This window comes from Malaclemys terrapin, chromosome 17 (genome assembly GCF_027887155.1).
Source record: "Malaclemys terrapin pileata isolate rMalTer1 chromosome 17, rMalTer1.hap1, whole genome shotgun sequence".
Taxonomy (NCBI): Eukaryota; Metazoa; Chordata; order Testudines; family Emydidae; genus Malaclemys; species Malaclemys terrapin.
In genome coordinates this window covers 3787607-3807435 of record NC_071521.1, presented here as the reverse complement: position 1 = coordinate 3807435, position 19829 = coordinate 3787607, and the positions used below count along the sequence as shown (strand labels likewise).

Genomic DNA, 19829 nt, shown 5'->3' with positions numbered 1-19829 from the left:
TAGGGAGGTCAAAAGGTCTTAGTGTCATGAGCAAATGCAGTGCAGCCCTTTCTGTTTGCTAGGGTGTAAGGATGTGCTTGGGAGTGGTGGACCTGGCTTCTGCTAGAGATGCCCTGTGTGTCCCTTAGTAGGTCACTCTAACCCGTTCTGAGCCTCAGTTTCCCCACCTGTGAAATAGTGAGACTGGCTTGCCAGGGGCATTGTGAGGCTAAGCACATTACTGTTTGTACCCTTTGGCTGGAGGGATGAACAGTGGGGGTGGTGCCTCTAAAAGTGTTCAGTTTAAATGTAGCAGCATCTTTTAACATCTAAGATTAAGACAACCACATAGCCCAGACACCACAGAAACAAGAGGTGCAGAAAGGCTTGCTAGGCCCACATAATCTGCCCCCAATTGACAGTGAGAGCTAGTAGCACTTTGGCCTTGTCTTCACTAGGAAAAAAGATGTATTTTTACCACATGCTTGCTAACACGTAGTAAAATCCTCATATGGATGGCCCTTTATTTTGATACAAACAGGATAGGGCAAAGGCAGGTGAGAGTTGTACTCCCTAAGCGATCAGTTTTGTGCGTCTCTTCTCATCCAGCATGGAGTTTGTCTCCGACCCCGCCACACAATCATTCTGCTATGATTGTGACAACCTTCTTTGCAGCCACAGCTGTTGGGGTGGCATCCCTCTCCGTACCTTGTCACCAATCCATCTCATCTCTAACCTCAGAGGAAAACCTCTTGTCTCCTTTCCCTATTTTCTTTAATCTCTCTCTGCTAACTAACAACCTGATACTGATAAAGGGTATGGTTTATATTAAAGACATTCTCTAACTGGCTTGCATTCTTCCAGCCCTCCAAGAGTAAAATGTATGCAGGCTGAAAGGCTGCCATCTTGTGGGAGAAAGGAAAAACTTGAAGCTACAAGAGTTTTTAACTCTTCTCAGGTATTCCTGTGTCTGCACTGGAACTTTTCTAGTCCCCTTTAGACCAGTATAGTTATACCCGTATAACCCGTGTGGACAATCTTATTCCAACACGTGTGTCTTCAGTGTAGCTTAAGCCCCTCTCAAGTGATGTATGCTCCTCTACCAGAATAAGTGTGTCCACATAGTCTACACCAGTATAACTAGAGCAGTTTAAACTCGCACCTTAGGTTGTTCTGAAAGAAAAGTCCATGCAGACAAGGCTGTAGAAATAGGCTTTATTCCAATCTCTCAAGTGCTGCGCAGGGCCAGCTCCTACAGTGCTGCACCTGCAGATGCAGACCTCTTCCCAGTGGAATGTTGTATAGCTCATTAAATGTCTGACCATTGTAAGTCATAATTCCTGTCTGCTTGTGCCTCCAGGGCTGTTTCCTTCCTCAGTGCCCTGGCACCACTCTTGGGAGTCCAGGGAGCTCAGCATTTCATTTCACTTCCCCAAACTGTAGGTTTACCTAATCCTTCCGAGCCCCTGGGCCTGCTCATGGAAAGAAAAGCTGACACAGGCACAGGATGGGGAGAGACCGCGCTAGAGAGTTCATTCTGTTGCATCTGTTTGGGGTTCATTAGTACGCGAAGGAGATTAGAGGCAGGTTGCTGTGTTGTTAAATCACTATGTCTCCTTTGGGGTAGTTCCAAGACAGAACAGTGAAAGGCTGGGAGCAGCAGGTGGGGAAGTCACATTTTGCCTCTCTGTGAGCTGAGTGAGTGCATGTGGAGGAGTGAAGCTGACAGGGAAATAATAGCAATTAATCTCCCCTGCTTTGTCAATTAATCCCAGTATAGTCCTGCTGGGTAAACAGCTTATTACTTCATATTAGGATCACAGAGTAACTTCATGAAGTTTCCAGTAATGTTTCTGTTCAAAACACATTTCTGTGGCAGCTTAGATCTGCCATGAGCTTGGGTTTAAGCTGCCTTCCATGATTAAAGTGAACTTGCTACTCTGATGTAGGCTGCTTTTTTCATTTTCTCTCCTGGAGCCCTTTCTTCAGTCTCAGGAATGTGGGGAGTGTTGTGGGATAACTGTGTGAATCAGCAGAAATCACCTTCCTACATGTGTTAACTGCCTAAGTGCTGTCTCCGCCTGGAACACAGCACAGGGCTGGGATGGCTCTTGCCTAAAACGTAAATGGAAATCCCAGAGACCCAGTCCTGTCAGAACCACACGGCAAGATAGGACACTGAGAATAAAAGGTCTGGGAGAGTCTGTCTGCTATATGGGCCATGTGACCCCTGCAGTTTGTATGCTCTCGGGGGTAGAGGCTGTGTCTTCCTTTCCCATTGGGTGGTGCTCAGAATTCCCTGCATGGGCTAAGTCAGAGGGATGTGCAGGAGCAAAATTAAACAAAGAAGGGGGTGGATGAGTCTTTGTTGGTCCCAGAAAAGATGGCAACTGTGATAAAACTAAAGTCATGTTCTCACCTGAGGGACAGCCAGGCTCTAAGAGATGGCTGAACTGAAGGAGCTGGATTCAGATGATTACTGTGTTCTCTGATGAGAACAGACCGAATTATCTATTAATCTGAATTGTCTTTTGGGTGAAATGTGGCGTGTGTTTAACTGGTCAACAGTTTAGGACAGGAGGTGAGGAAGAATAGTGTATTCAGTTGAAATGGGAACTGGCATTTAGGTTGGCAGACTGTAACTGCTGAATTAGAATTTGGCCAGTTAACCCTTGAAAAAAATCATAGGAGCTGTTTTAATGACTACGAGTGGCCTAATGCAGTTTCCATCTCCTCCTAAGAATGCTGTCCAGCAGCAGGTTGCCCCCTAGCATCATGCTCTGGTATTCAGTCAGCCTGAGCGAGAGGTCAGCTTACTCGGTTCAGCCTTAGGGCATGTCTACGCTGCAATCAGACACCCCCAGAAAGCCCATACCAGCTGACTCAGGCTCACGGGGGGCTCAGGCTAAAGGGTTGTTTAATTGTGGTGTAGACGTTCGGGCTCGGGCTGGAGCCCGGGCTCTAGGACCCTGTGAGGTGGGAGGGTCCTAGAGCCGAAGCTTCACCCCAATTAAACATTAAATAGCACCTTAGCCCAAGCCCTGCGAGCTTGAAGTCAGCTGGCATGGGCCAGCTGCGAGTTTTTAATTGCAATGTAGGCATTACCTTCAGTGTCCTCTTCAGCCCTCTTGGAGGAAGCAGAAAGCCTTTTTCTGTTGTATTAACAACCTTTGCTTCTCCCAACAGCTCTTTGTGCAAGAGTGCAGCCCAAGCCCAGACACACTTGCAGTTTTGTGTTACTTGGTACACACACCACCCAGTGCAGTGAATTGAGGAAACAGGATTGGTGTTTTTTCCTGACTGGACAGATTAATTTATTTGTACAGATATTTTCCAGGTGTCTGTTCTGTTCCAGAAATGTGACCTCTACTGTAGTCAGGGAAGGCAACTAAAAGGTTAAGAGACTAAAGAGATTAGAAAGCCTTTAGCCCTTGGAAAGAAGAAGCCCTTTTAGCAAATACAGCAGACTGGAGCTAGCAGATATTTCCTGGGGCTGCCTTCATTTTACCTGGAAGGTATATTACTTCTATGCACACACTATGGCAGCAGCAAAGAGGTGGCTGTAAAATGTTCAAACAGATGCTTAAACCGTTTTTCAGATTCATACAGAGGGAGTATTAGTTGGTCCTGGATAAGGCTAGAGTGAGCTTTGTACTGTTCATTTCACTCTGCGGCTCCCTACTGCATTATGGCTCCATTGTTAGTCAGACCTTCTAAACATGCTGTCAGCTGACCAGACATTGTAGGAATTTACACCCCACACTAGTGCCTGTGTGAGTCTTGGTGTCAGATGTGATTTAACTGCATACAGTGCCTGTGATCAAAAGCATCCACTGAGATTCTGATGCTGCACTAGGGTCTAGTTGGACCTGCTTGTTATAGCAGATTGTCTGACCAGAGGGCAGCATGAGATATGCCAGTTACTTCCGGCTCACCCTGGTTAAAGGGTTTAGAGGATTAGTAAAGGTGGAGCAACTGTGATGAATTAAATTAGGCTTCCCTGTTAATGAAAATGGGTGAAGCCCGGCTTAATGTCGCATCCAGAATAAGGCTAGGCAAAGATGTGAGCAGAACAACAACTCAAAGGGACAGAAGAGGCTGTGCACAGAAACAGCAAAGCTCCAACTGTTGCAGAGAGCTGTTGGCCCAGCTCCTGTTAGCCTCCAACCATGTCTTATGAGGACAGGCTGCTGTCAGAAGACAGACTTCAGACTACGTAATTGTGGCAGTTCCTATGCAAAATGCATGTTCTGTAACATTCAACATCTTCATATGTAATCACAGCTTTGCTTGCCAGTTAACAGTGTAACCTGCCTGCACACTGCAAATGCAACAGACCTTCCTTCCTTCCCAGTGAGAGTCTCTTGTAAGAAGATTTATTCCAGAGACAAAGGTAGTGGGATTGCTGTCTGAGAGGTTTCTTCCCATTGCCAATGCTCTCAGGAAACGTCTCACTCATTCAGAGCCTTGATGGTAATTTCTAAATTTCTGGGATTAATTCACAAACATGTCAGGGAAGTCACTAACCTCCATCCAAGAAGCAACATGTGGAATCTGGGCTGGTCCTCTTCCCAAAGCAAATACAAGTCTGTAGCACTAATCTGTAGCATGCTATTACATTAATCCTAGTGTAAGGGGACTGTTGCCCCCTTACTAACACTCAGTGGGGTGTTTTGGTTGGCTAGCTCACAGAACTAAAAGGGGAAGGGTCGATGGCAAATCAGGAGCCTGAGACTGACTGTCCCCAGGAACAATGGGGAGAGGCCAATGCTCCAGATCAGCCTGATTGACAGGGCGGGCAGGCTAATCAGAGAGTCAGGAGACCGGGGGGGGTCCCGTCCTCTGTGTGAACTGGAATGGCCTGAGTCAGACAGAGTGGGGCCGAGCTAAGGAGAGAGCAGGGGCCCGAGCTGAGCTGCTGGGAGCAGAGCTGCAGCCCCAAAGCCAGAGCACGGCCCAGAGAGAGCAGAGCTGCAGCAACCAGAGCCAGAGGGGCCAGACAAGCAGCCAGGAAGCAGGTCGGAGCTGGGAGCAGAGTCACAGAAGCAGCCTGCAGAGCAGAGCTGTGCTGGGGGCAGAGCTGCAGCAACCAGAGCCAGGGAGGCCAGAGAAGCAGCCCAGGGAGCTGAAGGCAGAGCAGCAGCAGCAGCCATGCTGAGGCAGAGTGGAGCTGGAGCAGTCCGGAGCTGGGGCTGGAGCAGTCCGGAGCCGTGTGCAGTCCGAGTGTGGTGAGCAGCTGGGGAAAGGAGGGGGACCCTGGGCAGTGGGCCCAGCACAGGGAGACGCCTCAGCCAAGAGGCCTTGCAGGCCAAACTTGCAGGGGGATCATAACCCCGACCGGGCGGGGGCGACGCTGGGAAGAAGGGTCCTGCCACCTAGAGCCTGAGAGCGTGTGGCCACCACCAGAGCAAGTGTCCAACCCACAGCGTCCCTGCAGCACAGACAGGGCCTGAGAAGCAGGCCTGGGACCTACAAGGAACAGACTGAACTGCCCTGACGTTCCAGAGACACTGTTTGTAATGTTCCCTGCCACAGAGCGGGGTGATGTGTTTTCCTTTAACCTTTCCCATTTTTCCTTATTCTTTTTTAAAATTAATTGTTAATTAAACTACTTGTATTTGCTTTAAATTGTATGGAATAATCAGTGGGGCAGGGAGGTGCCCAGTGCAGAGAGAGTACCCCGGAGTGGGGACACCCTAGCCCCTGTCCTAGGTGACCACAGCAGGGTTGGGGGTCGAGCCCCCCAGAAATCCTGGGCCCAGCCTTGTTGGGGTTACGAGGACTCAGCCAGACAGGAGAGTGGAAGGGGAGTCCTCAAGGGCAGGGAGGCCTCTGGGTAAAGGAAGTGGGAGCGGGGACTCAGATCCTTTCGCTAGTCCACTTCACCGGGGTAGTGCAGAAGCCAGGAAAGTTCCCCACAATAGCGGGACCATTCCCCCGCTTACACTAGGAATTGAAGCAGTTACTGTTACTACTTCACCGTATTCCATGTAATGCATTTGGAGAGATGCAATGATAAATAGTGACCCAAAAGCTGAGCTGAGTTGCCTGCTGCAGTCCCCTGAGGTCAAGATTTTGGTCCAGAACCTTTTTAGGCCCCTGATCCTGCAGTTCACTGGAGCAAGATACACCAGCATACAGGAATAGGGGTCTAAGAGTCTAACTGAACGTTTCAAAGAAACTCCAGTTTTCACAGATATCCCCCATTTAGTTGTATTGCAGAGGGGTATGGATCAGCATTCACATTGCACTCCCTGTCAGTACCCATCTTAAGCTGGGGAAACTAATGACCCAACCAGTGGACAAAATTTGGTGATGAATCCTGATCAGGTGCTACTGGAGGCATGTTGCGCATGCGCTAAGAAGAAGAGCGAGTGGGATGTTGCTTGCAGCCATTGCAAAAGTGACTCTGATTCTTGTCAGCCACAACACAGAATGAAAGAAGTAAAAATTTTTATTTCTGACATCATGTGAGCAGTTGATATAAAGAGCTGTTCAGTGCCATTTTTAGTACACAACGACAAACTTCATTGGTCCTGCAAAACCCGCAAACAATGCTACATATTCTTGTGTGCCATCCACTTGCATCTTTTCACTTAACTATTCACATATATACAGATATAGCACCCTCTGGTAACAACTGCAGGATCAGGGCTTAATTTTGCTAGCTACCCATTCAAAAGCTGTGCTTTTTAAGGGGGCTTGACATGCAAGCAATCCAGATACCTCTGAGAAGTTAAATTCCTGCATGTATCTAATCCAAATGACTACTCCTCGCATTCCTCCCACATCAGATCAATGTGAAACTGACTAGTCTGTTTGGATTGATTAGGCTGGGTGAAGTGCAGAAAGTAAGCTAGCAGCACGCATGAGTTGTTGGAATTGTGTTCGAATGTCTGAAGGTGGCATTGGTAACCGCAGGACGTGGGATGTAGGCATTGCCTTTTTTAGGATTTTTAACCTGACAGTGCTGCTTACACATAGGGGGAAGAGTCAGATACTTCGGGAAAAGCTCCCCAGTTCTAAATAATCTTTCTCCGCAGAAATAAGAACTCTCCCTGTTGCAAAGCAGGAAGAAACCACTGCCATGGCCAAAACTTTTGGACCCTGCCCGATCCTGAGATAACGAGGAGATTCTGGCAGCTCAGTCTCTGGAGCTGTTTATGGGGAAAGATGGATTCTTGGCCCCCTGATCCCAATGCCTAAAGTCAGTATGGTCATCAGACTGCAGGATATGGCTTCCTCTGTGTCACTGGTGATCAGGAACATTTGTTGAGTGGGTGACTGGAAAAAGCTCTTGGCTGGTAAGGAGATATTGGCGCAGAGGCATTGGTTGGGATGAGGACACTTGAAGTAAGTTGCGTGGTTAGGGAGAGGTTGTGAGAGGCTGCTCCTTGGCATTCAGAAACGCCAACATCTTCCTTCACTTTTATCCACTTAATCAGTTTTATTCTATTGCTCTTACTTGTCATTCTTTTTCCTTTCTCCCTCATTGGCTTCAATGAAATCACTCGTGAGGGTAAGGGCTGCAGCAGCTTTTGTTTGCAAATATTGCAGAATGAACACACGCAATGAGATAACAGGGCAAGTGGAGAAATGAAACTCTCTGGATGAAATTGTGGGCTCAATGAAGTCAATGGGAGCTTTGCAAAACTATCATTGATTTCAGTGGGGCCAGGATTTCACCCTCGGTGTCTGGGAAGCGCTCATTTTGTTGTTCCCTGCAGTGGCTATTAATCGGTGGTAGATGCACAGCTTTTCTTCGTCATCCAGAAATGGAAAAATTCTTATTTGGGCCCTAACTGTGCCGTGCCTGTGCAGGGAAATCAGTGGTACAGCAGGGGGTGTGAGCGAGGGCAGGGGCTTGTCCCAGTCCTTCCATTGTCGGAGCTAATGCTGCGGATCCTGGAGGGCATTACTGTAACGCACTGAGTGAGAATACACTGTAGACGCATTCTTCTTGTCAGCACTGACAGAAGCCAGCTGGGGAGGTTTAGAGCAGGGCTGGATTAGATCTCGCCACAGCGCAGGTCTCTTTATATTGGCTGGTTTCATTTCCAATCCCCTTTTGCCTGACCAGCACTGGGAGAGAGCTCACACATACTGTGTCCTTCCAGTCCAGACTTTCATTCTCCCCTCCCCATCCCATCCCCACCTTTCTTCCTTCACTATCACAAATGTCTGCAAGGAATCTGCCATGACACCTGTGCTGGTTGGTGTGATCGTGGGTGGAATTTATCTCCTAGCAGGTAATGACAGATACCACAGTCAGTGCAACTTGGGGTGGGTGGGTGGACGGGTGGGTGCGTAAGGGGTTACAGCTCAGGTTGTGTCATGATAGCTGGAGACTTGGGGAGGGGCAAGAATTAACCAAAGAGTGAAAATCCTGGGTAAACAGGCACCTGGTTTTATTTTGTAAGGACCCCAAATGTCTAGGAAGCTTTATGGCGTGGTGCTGAGCAGTATGCTAGGAGCCCCATGTGTGTCTTTGCTGTAACCCTGATTCCTCCTCTTTGCTGGGAGTGACTGCAGTTGGGATGTTGTTGCCGAGCGTCCGCTCTCACGTCACGCTCAGGTGCACTTTAGAATCACATGACGTCTTTCACACTTACTCTGTGAAAGCTCTGCCTCTCTTCAACTGAATTTTTTAAGGTATTAAGATTTCCTTTACTGAAAACAGTGGGACTTTTTTTGTTCAAAATAAAAACGCTGAGCACTTCACTGTCCCCTGCACTACCCCGCACGCCCAGTCTCCCTGGCTAGAAGTGCCAGGTGGGAGAGAGGTCCAAACAGTATGTTGCTATGGAAATGGCGGTAATGATGCAAACATAATTGTCATTGCAGGCCCCGGTTGTTGCAGCTAAGTCTCTGTTTTATGTTGTATTGGAATAATAGGAGCTCTAATTAGGATGCACTGGGGAATGGCTGCTAGGAATGCATCTGCCTGCTAGGGAGAGAGCAAGGCAGTGCTGACTAGTAAAGATCACTGCACGGTATATGGTGCTTCCAGAATGGCTGGCAATACTCATATCCTTCATTACTAGAAAGGGCCAGTTAATAGACCCCAGACTTTGGATATCTAGACATGGATTTATGTGACTCTCTCTTACTGTGTGTGTGTCCATCTGTCTGTCTTGCATGCATACGTATGACAGGTATGATATATGCAGTGTAGTTGTAGCCTGTCAGTCCCAGGATATTAGAGAAACAAGGTGGGTGAGGTAATATCTCTTATTGGACCAGTTTCTTTTGTGAGAGGGAGAAGATATTATTATTTCACCCACCTTGTCTCTCTAGGTATGATATAACTTTTAGCATGTATAACAAATTTTCAAAGCCATGTTTAGAAATAGCTTTCCCGGTGGGCACTGCTGATTTAGTAACCCTGGCACCTGTCAGATAAAACCATTTATCAGATACCACAACAGTGGTGCTTTAGAAATACCCAAGTGGCTCATGCATGGTAGAGCTTGAAAGACTCAGCTTTGCCATTTGAAAGCATTGGAAGTTGGAGACTTTCAAAGTTGTAGACTTTCAAAGTTGTAATAAGAGTGTGCATGTGTGTTTTGTTGACAGTTTCTGGTTAATGTAGTCATTACCTTGAACACTCCTGAATTAACCAAAATATTTTAAAATAGTGGTCATTGTCCTGACAACAACTTTGAAGTTTCTGATTTCTAAATGGCTGCTTCCTCTTATATTTGTTATTTGGTCCTTTAATTAGATAAGAAAATCACTAAGTGTCTTAATATAAATAACAGAGAGTTGCAAGCTCAGAGTATATTTGATAATATGCTGTCTTTTCCTTTATTGTTTATGGCTATTTCTGTGGGCCCTAGCATCAGGTGCTCAGAGGGAACACAGCAAAATCTGCAAGTGTAAAAAGTACCTCTTTTTGCAACAGAAGTGTCACGTGGAATTAAGTTCTGTTCTCTGAACACCTGAAATGGAACATTTGTGCTCACAGGTTACTCTGAACGTTTAAAACAGAATTTTTAAAAAGTCCTTTCCAGTATGATTGCAAAGGCACACAACCATCCCGGCTGGAGAAATCTGGGATACCAGGTCCAGTCCAGGAAATGGTCTGCATCTTTCTCTCTGCTGTAATGGCCCAAAGCAAAAATCTTGTTATTTCCGGAGTGGGGTGATTTCCTTCTCTTTGCTGTTTGCGTTCCTGGCTGCATTAACACTGAATCATTCACAGCCAAAACACAAAACTCAAACCCCTCTGGTGAGCTGCAGTTAGTATCTAGGAAGAAGACAGCAAGGGAATTCTTTCCCCTGCAGCTGACTTTGTTTTTTAAATCTAGCATCACCAGAGTCTGATAATCTGGAGGATGTTCAGGAAAGATGATAAATTTATCAGCAGACTAGAGGGGATGACATAGCCAGACCCTCCTAAGTGACAATAGATGGGGAGAGGGCAGAGTAGCTATCTGTCTGAGGGTGTAAACACCAAGGAGGGAGAGGAGTTACTTAGAGTGTATGTGGAGGTACAGTAGGCGCAATAGGACGAACTAGTAAGTGAGGGGGTACATTGGTTTCTGGGAAATATTTGCTTCCATTGAGATGGAAGCTCTGGAACAGTCTCCCCTATCATGTGGGATGTTTTAAAACTAGACTGGCCAACCAGTAGCCATATGCTCCGTTGACCCCTAGGAGGAGGGGTGGTATTAGACATTGTTTCACAGGCCTTTCCTCTCTCCTGCCTCTGGTTGTTTGTAAGCAGGGGTAATGACAATGATGGGGATCTGTTTTTTGTTCCTCTACTAAGAGCTGCCCTCTGACTCCACAGCCAGCACATCTCTTTCTCTCTCTGCACATGTGCTGCTAGCTCTGCCAGGCACCAGCCACAGTCAGCCAAGATGGATCAAAATCTGAAGTGGCAACTTCTTCTCGTTCCCCCCCTCCAAACAAAACAGACCAGGAATCAAAACATGTGTCCCGGGGGAGCGCTCAGCATTTAATTAGCCACAAACTTGGGGCTGCGCACTCACTGCGGGGATTAATTTGCCACCTGGTGCGGAGAGCTGACACCACAGGTGTCATCTGGGAGTCCAGCAAATAGCACAAACAGGCTTTCCTGCAACTGTCTTAATGTGGAGGGGGGGGGGGCCTGAAGGGTCCCTTGTTTTTGGTTCCCAACTCTGAGAAGAGAGAGCCAATTGGGGGTGAGTTCTGCATGGGGGAAATGGAGCTCTCCCCCACTCACGGAGAGCCCAGCCAGCCTCTCCACTCTCTCTGCTGCTCAGAGACCAGACCCTAATGCATCTTTGTCTGCTACCTACAATGCTAGTCTCTGCTGACCATAGCTCTGGTAGCCACCATGCAGACTTCTGCAAGCAGCCCTTGACTGGCTTGAGCACCCCTTGCACCCTGATATCCAGTCCTGGTGGGCAGCAGCCTGAACGCTGTGCTGGGTCTAATAATCCTCTATGTGCCTAGATCAACAGCCTCCCCCAAAGTCAAGTGGAGGAAGGGTGCTTACCTGTCTGTGTAGAAGTGTTTCTGACACCAGTGGCCATCTCAGAAGCAGTTCTGAATCTTCCCACTGAGTAAGGTTTTCTGCAGAGCAGAGGTCACTGTTAAAATGCAGTACTTGCCCACAGTTACAATGCAGAGCAGTTCCCCTATGAATTATCTCAGAGACCACTAGCTGGTAATGGTGGAGCAGTGTTGGCTTGATGGTGAACAGAACCGAGCTTACCCGAGCCTCCCATCCCTGCCATGCTACTTTCCAGATCTGTAAGGTTTATGCCCTTGGACCCACATTGAAGTATAGTTTGGAACGACATGGGTGATGTTAAATCTGAAGTGTGACTGATGGATTGGCATTTCTTCAGCAACAGCTGAATGCTTGGTCTGAAGGGCCACAGGAGACCTATCCAGGGAGGGCCTGAAGGGAGTAAACTAACTCAGCTAGTTTGGGGGACACTAAATTTTTTGAGGTTTACTGCATGACATTGCTGGGGACTATGTCACTGAACTGGCACAGGGATTCAAGAAACCCCATTGCTTTGCTGAGATTTATATTACAGGTCATCAGCTCCTAATGCAGCACCTCCATCTCCCCTCAGGCTACTATTTAAATCTCTTCATCATGTTCACCCTAGTGCTTTAATGGCTTTTCTTTTTAAATGTCCTTTGTTTTCATTCACTTCCTTTGTGCTTGGATTCCTTCTTTTCCTTGTTCCCATCTTTGCTAGCTGGACTCTATGTAATGCATTTAGATCTGGATAATCCATACTTGGCTTATCTGTGTGGCTGTCTCTGAAGATTAGTGGAAACCGATGTTATGGGCTCGATGAACAGTGGACTGGCATCTAATCAGAGTGTGTTTTTTCTTCATCAGTCTGAAGCCAATTTGATGGCAGATCTGGTTGTAATATCTCCTAACCTCCCCACGTTCTACTGGGATGTGGTTAGTGTCTGTAGAATAAAGTGCAATGACTTTTTACCCTACTGACTTCAGTGAGACTGTACAGTGTTGAATTTGGCCCAACATGTGCCTTTGGGGCATATATTTATTTATTCTTTGGTGGTGAATTGAGCTTCATGAGTTTTTGACCATGGCTGCTAAGGGTTGTTTTAGGAATTATTGGATTAACTCTTCCATTTTGTTTCCATTTACTTGCCTGAATAGTTGTGTATTGTGGTGCTCTGTGCACTAAGTGCGCCCCTCAGCAGTCTGCAGTCTGGTTTAAATGCACTGAATTCTTGTTGTGATTAATCTTTGTCTCTTTATGAAAATTAATAAAATGAAAAGTACAAAAAGGTAAATGACTTACAGCTTGTGTATCTGTCAAATACTGCATGTTTCATGGAGTCTCAATAGAAAATTGCAGTTGTGCAATTTTACAACCCACCAAAGCTGCAAGACCAGACAGTATTTACCTAGCTATCAGTAGGGGTGAGGGTTACAGTAATAAAATAGCAGACGTACAAGAAGAGGGAGGGGTGGAAGGAGGGATTAAGTGGAATAGAAATCTGGCATTCTTTGAGCAGTCTCTGTGGTTTTTATTCAAAATTTATTTAGAAATGGGATCCAAATACTTTGATTTCATTAACTGATCTCTACGGCAATAGGTTAGTCTATCTTTGGTTGCTAATTCAGATGGGTCCATATATCACTGTCCTACTCTTCCATTTGTGTAAAATCACGTACTTGGTGATCACTGTAACCCCAAAATCCAGCTGCTCCTTGGAGGGCTGAGAGTGGCTTCACTGTCTGGTAATGAGCCAAGGTGCTGACTTCAGTGTGACCAATTTGCTGTTTTGGGAGAGAGAGCCCCAATCACATAAGAACGGCCATACTGGGTCAGACCAAAGGTCCCTCTGTCTTCTGACAGTGGCCAGTGCCAGGTGCTTCACAGGGAATGAACAGAACAGGTAACTGTCAAGTGATCCATCCCCTGTCGCCCATTCCCAGCTTCTGGCAAACAGAGGCTAGGGACACCATCCCTGCCCATCCTGGCTAATAGCCATTGGTGGACCTATCCTCCAGGAACTGCTCTAGTTCTTTTTTGAACCCTGTTATAGTCTTGGCCTTCACAACATCCTCTGGCAAAGAGTTCCACAGGTTGAGTGTGCGTTGTGTGAAGAAATACTTCCTTTTGTTTGTTTTAAACCTGCTGCCTATTAATTTCATTTGGTGACCCCTAGTTCCTGTGTTATGAGGACTAAATAACACTTCCTTATTTATTTTCTCCACACTAGTCATGATGTTATAGACCTCTATCATGTCCCCCACACGTAGTCATCTCTTTTCCAAGCTGAAAAGTCCCAATCTTATTCATCACCTACAATAAGATCCTATTTCTTACTCTGTTTCCCAGGTGTGGAATGTGCTGTCAACATCGACGAGTGCAAGGATGGCCCCTGCGAGAATGGGGCTACCTGTAAGGATGCCATTGCTGACTACTTTTGCTACTGTGCCCCTAGTCAGGAAGGCATCATATGGGGAGGGAAGAACTGCTCTGTTGAGCTTACTGGGTGCCAGATGCATGCTTGCCAAAACGAGGCCTTGTGCATCCCAACATACCAAGCTGAGACCCATGGACACCTTTGCCAGTGCCAGCCTGGTTTCTACGATGCCAAATGCTCAACGCCAACAACGTTTTCCTTCAGTTCCCGAGGGTATATCTTCATTGACATGCCCATGAGTAATAATCGGAGCAGGAGGGATGTGGCAGGGGACTACCTGGCCACGGTGTCTCTCCGGTTCCGAACCACCTTGCCTGATGTCATCCTCTTCTATCGGGGCAATGAAGCAGAATACCTGTTCCTGGAGCTCTCTGATGGCATGCTGCATGTGGGGCTAAGGAGAGACGATGCTGAATCCTCTTTGCCCTTGAAGGGGCTGAGGGTTGATGATGGCCAGTGGCACAAAGCTGAGGTTCTTCTGCAGGACTCTCTACAGTTAAAGCTCTGGCATAAAGCTTGCGACACAGGAGTCTGCCTGCAGGACTTTCCTACTAGAGACGGGGTCGCTTCTCTCTCACCTGCCTTCCTAAAAACTTACATCGGGGGAGTTGATAGAGACTCGACAGCTAACAATACACGGAGCCGTGGGAGTTTCATTGGCTGCCTGGAGGACCTGCAGATTGATTATCAGGCTATTCTTCCCTCGGATATACTCCACCACGAATCCTCCCCAGTGGAGCTGGGCTGCAACAGGACTGAATGGTGCCACTCCCAGCCCTGTTCTCAGAGAGGCCTGTGTGTAGACCTCTGGGCAACCTTTAGGTGTGACTGCACTAGGCCTTACGAAGGCCAAACCTGTTCACATGGTAAGTGCCAAAGGATGGCATCTGCTAACTCCTCTGGTGATGAGCGATCTAGAGACCTAAAGTGACACTGGCTTTGGAAGCAACAGCATTTTCAGTGTAACCAGGGTTGGAACTGAAATTGAACCCTCTGTAGATAGATTTTCTATCCAATCCTCTTTATGTTGTGACTAAACAGAGCTGGCCCCTGCTAGACTGACTGTCAGCTACATGGGGTAAATATTATTGCAGCCAGAGCCAGATGCCCTGACCTCCTCTTTGCACCAGACCACAGCAATTACAGAAGGGCAGTGACGCCATTTCACTAGGAAAACCTGTTACTCGCCCATCTCAAGTTCAGGGGGAAAAGGAACATGTTGTATTTGTAGATAAAATGCTCAGTGCTAAAGGTAACTGTTTTATTGGAAATCTGAGCGGAGATTATTCGTGATGCATTTTCACAGTCCTCCAGGGCTTGTATTAATACTGTTGTCAGTTTCTGGTTTCACTCCCATTCTCTAAACATAGCAAGTACAAAAGCTCCTGTGATGTTGTGGGGGCTGGGAATTTTAAAAGCAGCTTTGTAGCTTAAAATTTCCCAAATTAATGTGCCACGTGTCAGGGGCCATGATACATGCGCTCTTCCTTGGTGTGCCAGGTGTGTATGAGTTACTGTCCCGAGGGAGGAGCGAGACTCACCTGCTTTCTGTGAATAGTTCACACCATAAGTTTTTGGCACTTGCCTTGCCCAGAGTCTCTAGGAGCAGGGTCCAGTCCTGTGATACACAGTGGAAAGCAAGTTTGAAAGAGGAAAAGTCATGCAAGGGTTGGAGCTCAAAACTTCCCCAGGCCACCTGCATTGCCCTGCCTTACAGAACTGATGTGTCTTTCCTTTCCCTTCCAGAGTACCCAGCAGGAACATTTGGCTTGGAGGATTCTTCCAGCTTTGCTTCCTTCACAATTGCTGATAATCCTGGTGCAAACTTCAACGTCTCCTTTTTTATCCGTACTCTGAAGCCAAGTGGCCTAGTGCTGCAAATCAGCAATGGGACTGACCCCTGCCTCACTGTGTATCTGAAGAGGGGCCAGCTCCAGATAGCAACATCATCTGCAAATGCTGTGACTTTCTCAGAAAACCTGGCTGATGGGAGGAGGTATCTGGTAACTCTCACCTTCCAAGGAGGAAGAGTTCATGCCAGCCATTCAGACAGAGATGTGGAGCTAGGGCAGCTGGCAGTGCTGCCTCTTGTAGCTGGTTTTGAGGTGTATGTCGGTGGACTTCCTCACCAAGACCAGGTGAGCACCTGGGGAGGATATTTTAAAGGCTGTCTTCAAGATTTCCAGCTCAACAACCACCGAATGGAGTTCTTTCCTACTCAGGCTGAGAACTACAGTCTGCCACGAAAGGTGTACGTGGGACAAACAACTAACCTCGCACCGGGCTGCATCTCTGATGACACCTGCAAGGTAGGGACTCTCACTGCTCTCTGCACATGTGCATGGTTGTTTATTACAAGCAAGCCTCCGTGGCTGTACAGCAGTTCAGCTGTTTCACTGGTGTGATTTCAGGAAAAGCGTGAGTGTTTAACTGTTGAACTCTCAACTCTCACCTCCGGCCCACAGTGCTCCATCTCTTCAACGATAATTGAGTCTATCAGTACCATCAGGGGAGTCAGGATGTGTCTGATGGGGGACTCTCTCTCCTTCCTGCTGTATGTGAAGGGTGCTAGGCTGTGCTCCCGCTGCTGCCTCTCCCAATTCTGCCTGCATTCATTGCACCTGTTGCAGGGAGCTATTGCCACCTCTCGCTGCTCTGCTTCTGCTGGTGGGAGTGTCATCCTGGAAACAGCTGCTTGTGTTGTTTTCAGGGACTTTTGCAACTTGCCTCCTATGTTTCTCACACTTCCTTCTGTGCCTCACAGTTTTGTTTTCACCTGCACCTGTGAACTCCAGCGAAGTTATTTTAGTTGGTTATAATTAGCCGCTCTTCGCACAGCACTTTGGAAAGGGAATGCGCTATATAGGTGCTAAGGGTTATTATTATGATGTGCTGTGTTCATATGCCACTGAACATCAACGCTTCAATTAAAGGAGTTTTAATGGAACCTGCAGGGATTGGCACCTTCTCTATTTGTTTTAAATGACTTAGAATTGGCCTTTAGCTCTTGATGACTATTCTCAACTGCATGTAATTAATCAGCAATTACCTAGCACCATGAGGTTTCCTGATCCACCAATAGCCAATGTTTCCTTGCAATCTTCATGCTATCAAAGGACTGGGCAGCAAAGGAGAGGCTGTGTCAGAAGGGAAGGCCCTAATTGCCTATGAGAGGTGTAGTATGGAACATGTCTTGCCTCTGTTTGTGTGTGATCCATAACCATGAGTTCATCCAGGTCCTACTCCATGACATGTTTTTCTCATCTCTGCACCTTAGTGCATTTATTTCACAGGGTGACTTTTTAAAACCAAGAACTGAGAGTTTTTGTAGGAGTTAGGCTCTGGAGAGCTATACAGCCATTGCTTTGATTTGAACACACAAAGACCAGATACAAAAAGATGTTGATCCAAACGTGGTAGGCCCTGGTAGGTAATCAACAGCATAGCCCATAACAAAACAAGAACAGCAGATTAGAGCTGATTCTCCCCTGCCCCCCAATAGCTAACTCCTTGTGTCAGATCCCACAGAGACCCAATTTCCCTCCAAAGCACAACATACTTGTACCATCTCCAAACACCTGTTCAGGTAGATGAGATTTGCAGCATCACCTGAAGGTCGGCAAATACAGACTATTTTGCATCAAGGGAGAGAGTGAATTCTAAAGTTAGGAGGTTCCCACAGAGGCCAGGCAGCTTTCTTATAAACCGAGGAAACTCATTTTTGAGTGATCACAGATGCAGCAGGGTCTGGGGGGAGAGGAAAGATCCCAGCTAGGTGTTGGTTTCAGAGGATATTTCTGTTGTTCTTATCAGCATTACCTCAATATCTCCCCTGCCCAATTCAAACACAATTCATGCAAGTCTTGAATGTCACATTTCCCTCCACCAAACTCCATTTCTTTTATCCAAAGATGAACCATCCTCCTCCTAAATATAAGTTCTCCTGTTTTTCAGTCTGGGCCATGTCACAATGGTGGCACGTGCACTATCACCTGGAATGACTTCAGTTGCAGTTGTCCAGCAAATTTCACTGGGAAAACCTGTGAGGAGAGAATCTGGTGTGCAAGTGACCCTTGTCCCAAAGCCACTTCCTGCGTGGATGTTCCAGCAGGATATGTATGTAAGTGCTGCCCTCCTGATTATGTGCAGGAAAAGGCTTCACAGCTGACTGTCTTTAATTAGTCAATATTTCCAGTTATCACCATTGCAATAACTGCCAGAAGCACTTGGGAAACTAAAGGAATTCAGAGAGAGGAGCTCAGCTCAGCAAACTAAGAATGCCACGTGCTGTGTGCTGTCTCAGGTCTGTGCTCCAGATGGTTTTGTCACCTAGACTGTACTAGTGAAGAGAGAGTGCTTAAGCATTTTCTTTTTGCTACTTTCACCCGCTTAGGAAAGAGACAATTGTCCATTTCTGGCACTGATTATAATGATGCTAAGGTGCAATCAGTGTAAGGATCAGCCCTTTTCACTTAACGTCCTGCCAATTCCAGAACCTCAGGCTATTTTGCAGAGCAGGACTCTTACGCTTGTGGATGACAGCGGCTTCTGAGTCAGCTAGGAGATAACCGCAGCAGCAAGATGGAGAAGGCCAGTTAGATCATCTTGGCCTCATGAGAGATTTCTTTGACAGGAAGCCAATCATAGCTAAGAGCTTTAATGTCACCAGCTGCTAAGGCTTTAAAGTATAGGATGAGGTACAAACCCCACCTCCCCACACAGCTTCCCAGGATACTAATGGGACAGAGTCTTCCAGGAGTTTGCCACGTGGCTCTTATCAAACGTGACACTTAACGTCCCTCAAATCCCTAATGCTAATTTCCCTCAAATCTCTCTTCTAATTTCAGGTCTGGCTAATGCAACATTTCATGGCAATGCTGCCATTGAATTCACCACCAATGCTTCAGTCACCAGAGCTCTCAACAGCCTCCACCTAGACTTCAAAACCAGGGACCAAGACGCCATTTTGCTCTGGGCTACTGAAGAAGTGGACTCCCTCCAAATTGCCATTCAGAACTCCACTCTGCTTGTGGATATTAGAAGTGGGAATAGCATTGAAGGGGTCAGTTTCTTGAGTCAGACACCCATCACGGATGGCTCCTGGCACAGAGTCTCTCTGTCTATGGAAGAGCCGTCTGTGATGTCTTCAAGGTGGCTAGTTCATTTGGATGGTTCTGTGAACGTGACTCTCCAGGGGAATGCTGGGAACCTGGACTTCTTAAAGAACAACGTGCTGATTGTACTAGCTGAGAACTTCACAGGCTGCCTTGGACATGTGAACATAGGGGGAGTATATCTGCCGTTCACTGGCCAACTCTCTTACCCTCAGCCAGAACAGTTTCTGCAGTCTAGCAGGGGACACGTCCAGCTGGGCTGCACTGGGGCTGATGTGTGCGCTTCGAGCCCTTGTCTCAATGCGGGCACTTGTGAGGACTTGTTTAACTCCTTCCGGTGCGCCTGCAGGGCCGGATGGGAGGGGCCTCTGTGCGAGTCTAACATAGACGACTGCAAGTCCAGCCCGTGTGTCCATGGGGACTGCGTGGACTCAGTGGCAGATTTTCAGTGCGACTGTTTCCGGGGCTACATTGGGAAGAAGTGTAACATCAATGTGGATGATTGCATGCGACACCAGTGCTTAAATGGAGGGACCTGTGTTGATGGGGTTTACAGCTACTCCTGCAAGTGCCCAGCTCAGTACTCAGGGCCTCGCTGCGAGTAGGTACCTTTCTTGGTTTGCCAGTGATGCTGGGGATAAAGTAGCTTCCAGGTGTCTTGGATTTTACCTTATCAAGATGTTTAAAAAATATTTATGGTGCTGAAAGGTCAATGATGAGTGAGATGTACTGTGAGTCTGTGACCGGCAGGTGTCTAGAAGGCTTGGCATGTTCTGCGTACTGTGGCCCTGATCCCGTAAGGTGCTTATTGCC

At 47.2% G+C, this 19829-nt stretch overlaps 1 protein-coding gene across 6 annotated transcripts in view; it reads left to right on the top strand.

Moving 5' to 3' along the window:
• The window catches only part of CRB2 (crumbs cell polarity complex component 2), a 63741-nt gene that overhangs the window by 23235 nt on the left and 20677 nt on the right, over positions 1 to 19829 (top strand). For all 6 annotated transcript variants that reach the window (XM_054007234.1, XM_054007233.1, XM_054007236.1 and 3 more), the window contains 4 exons: positions 13815 to 14768; positions 15649 to 16211; positions 17857 to 18022; positions 18750 to 19617. In XM_054007234.1, the coding sequence (XP_053863209.1) occupies positions 13815 to 14768; positions 15649 to 16211; positions 17857 to 18022; positions 18750 to 19617 (2551 nt within the window). The remainder of the gene's footprint in view (positions 1 to 13814; positions 14769 to 15648; positions 16212 to 17856; positions 18023 to 18749; positions 19618 to 19829) is intronic.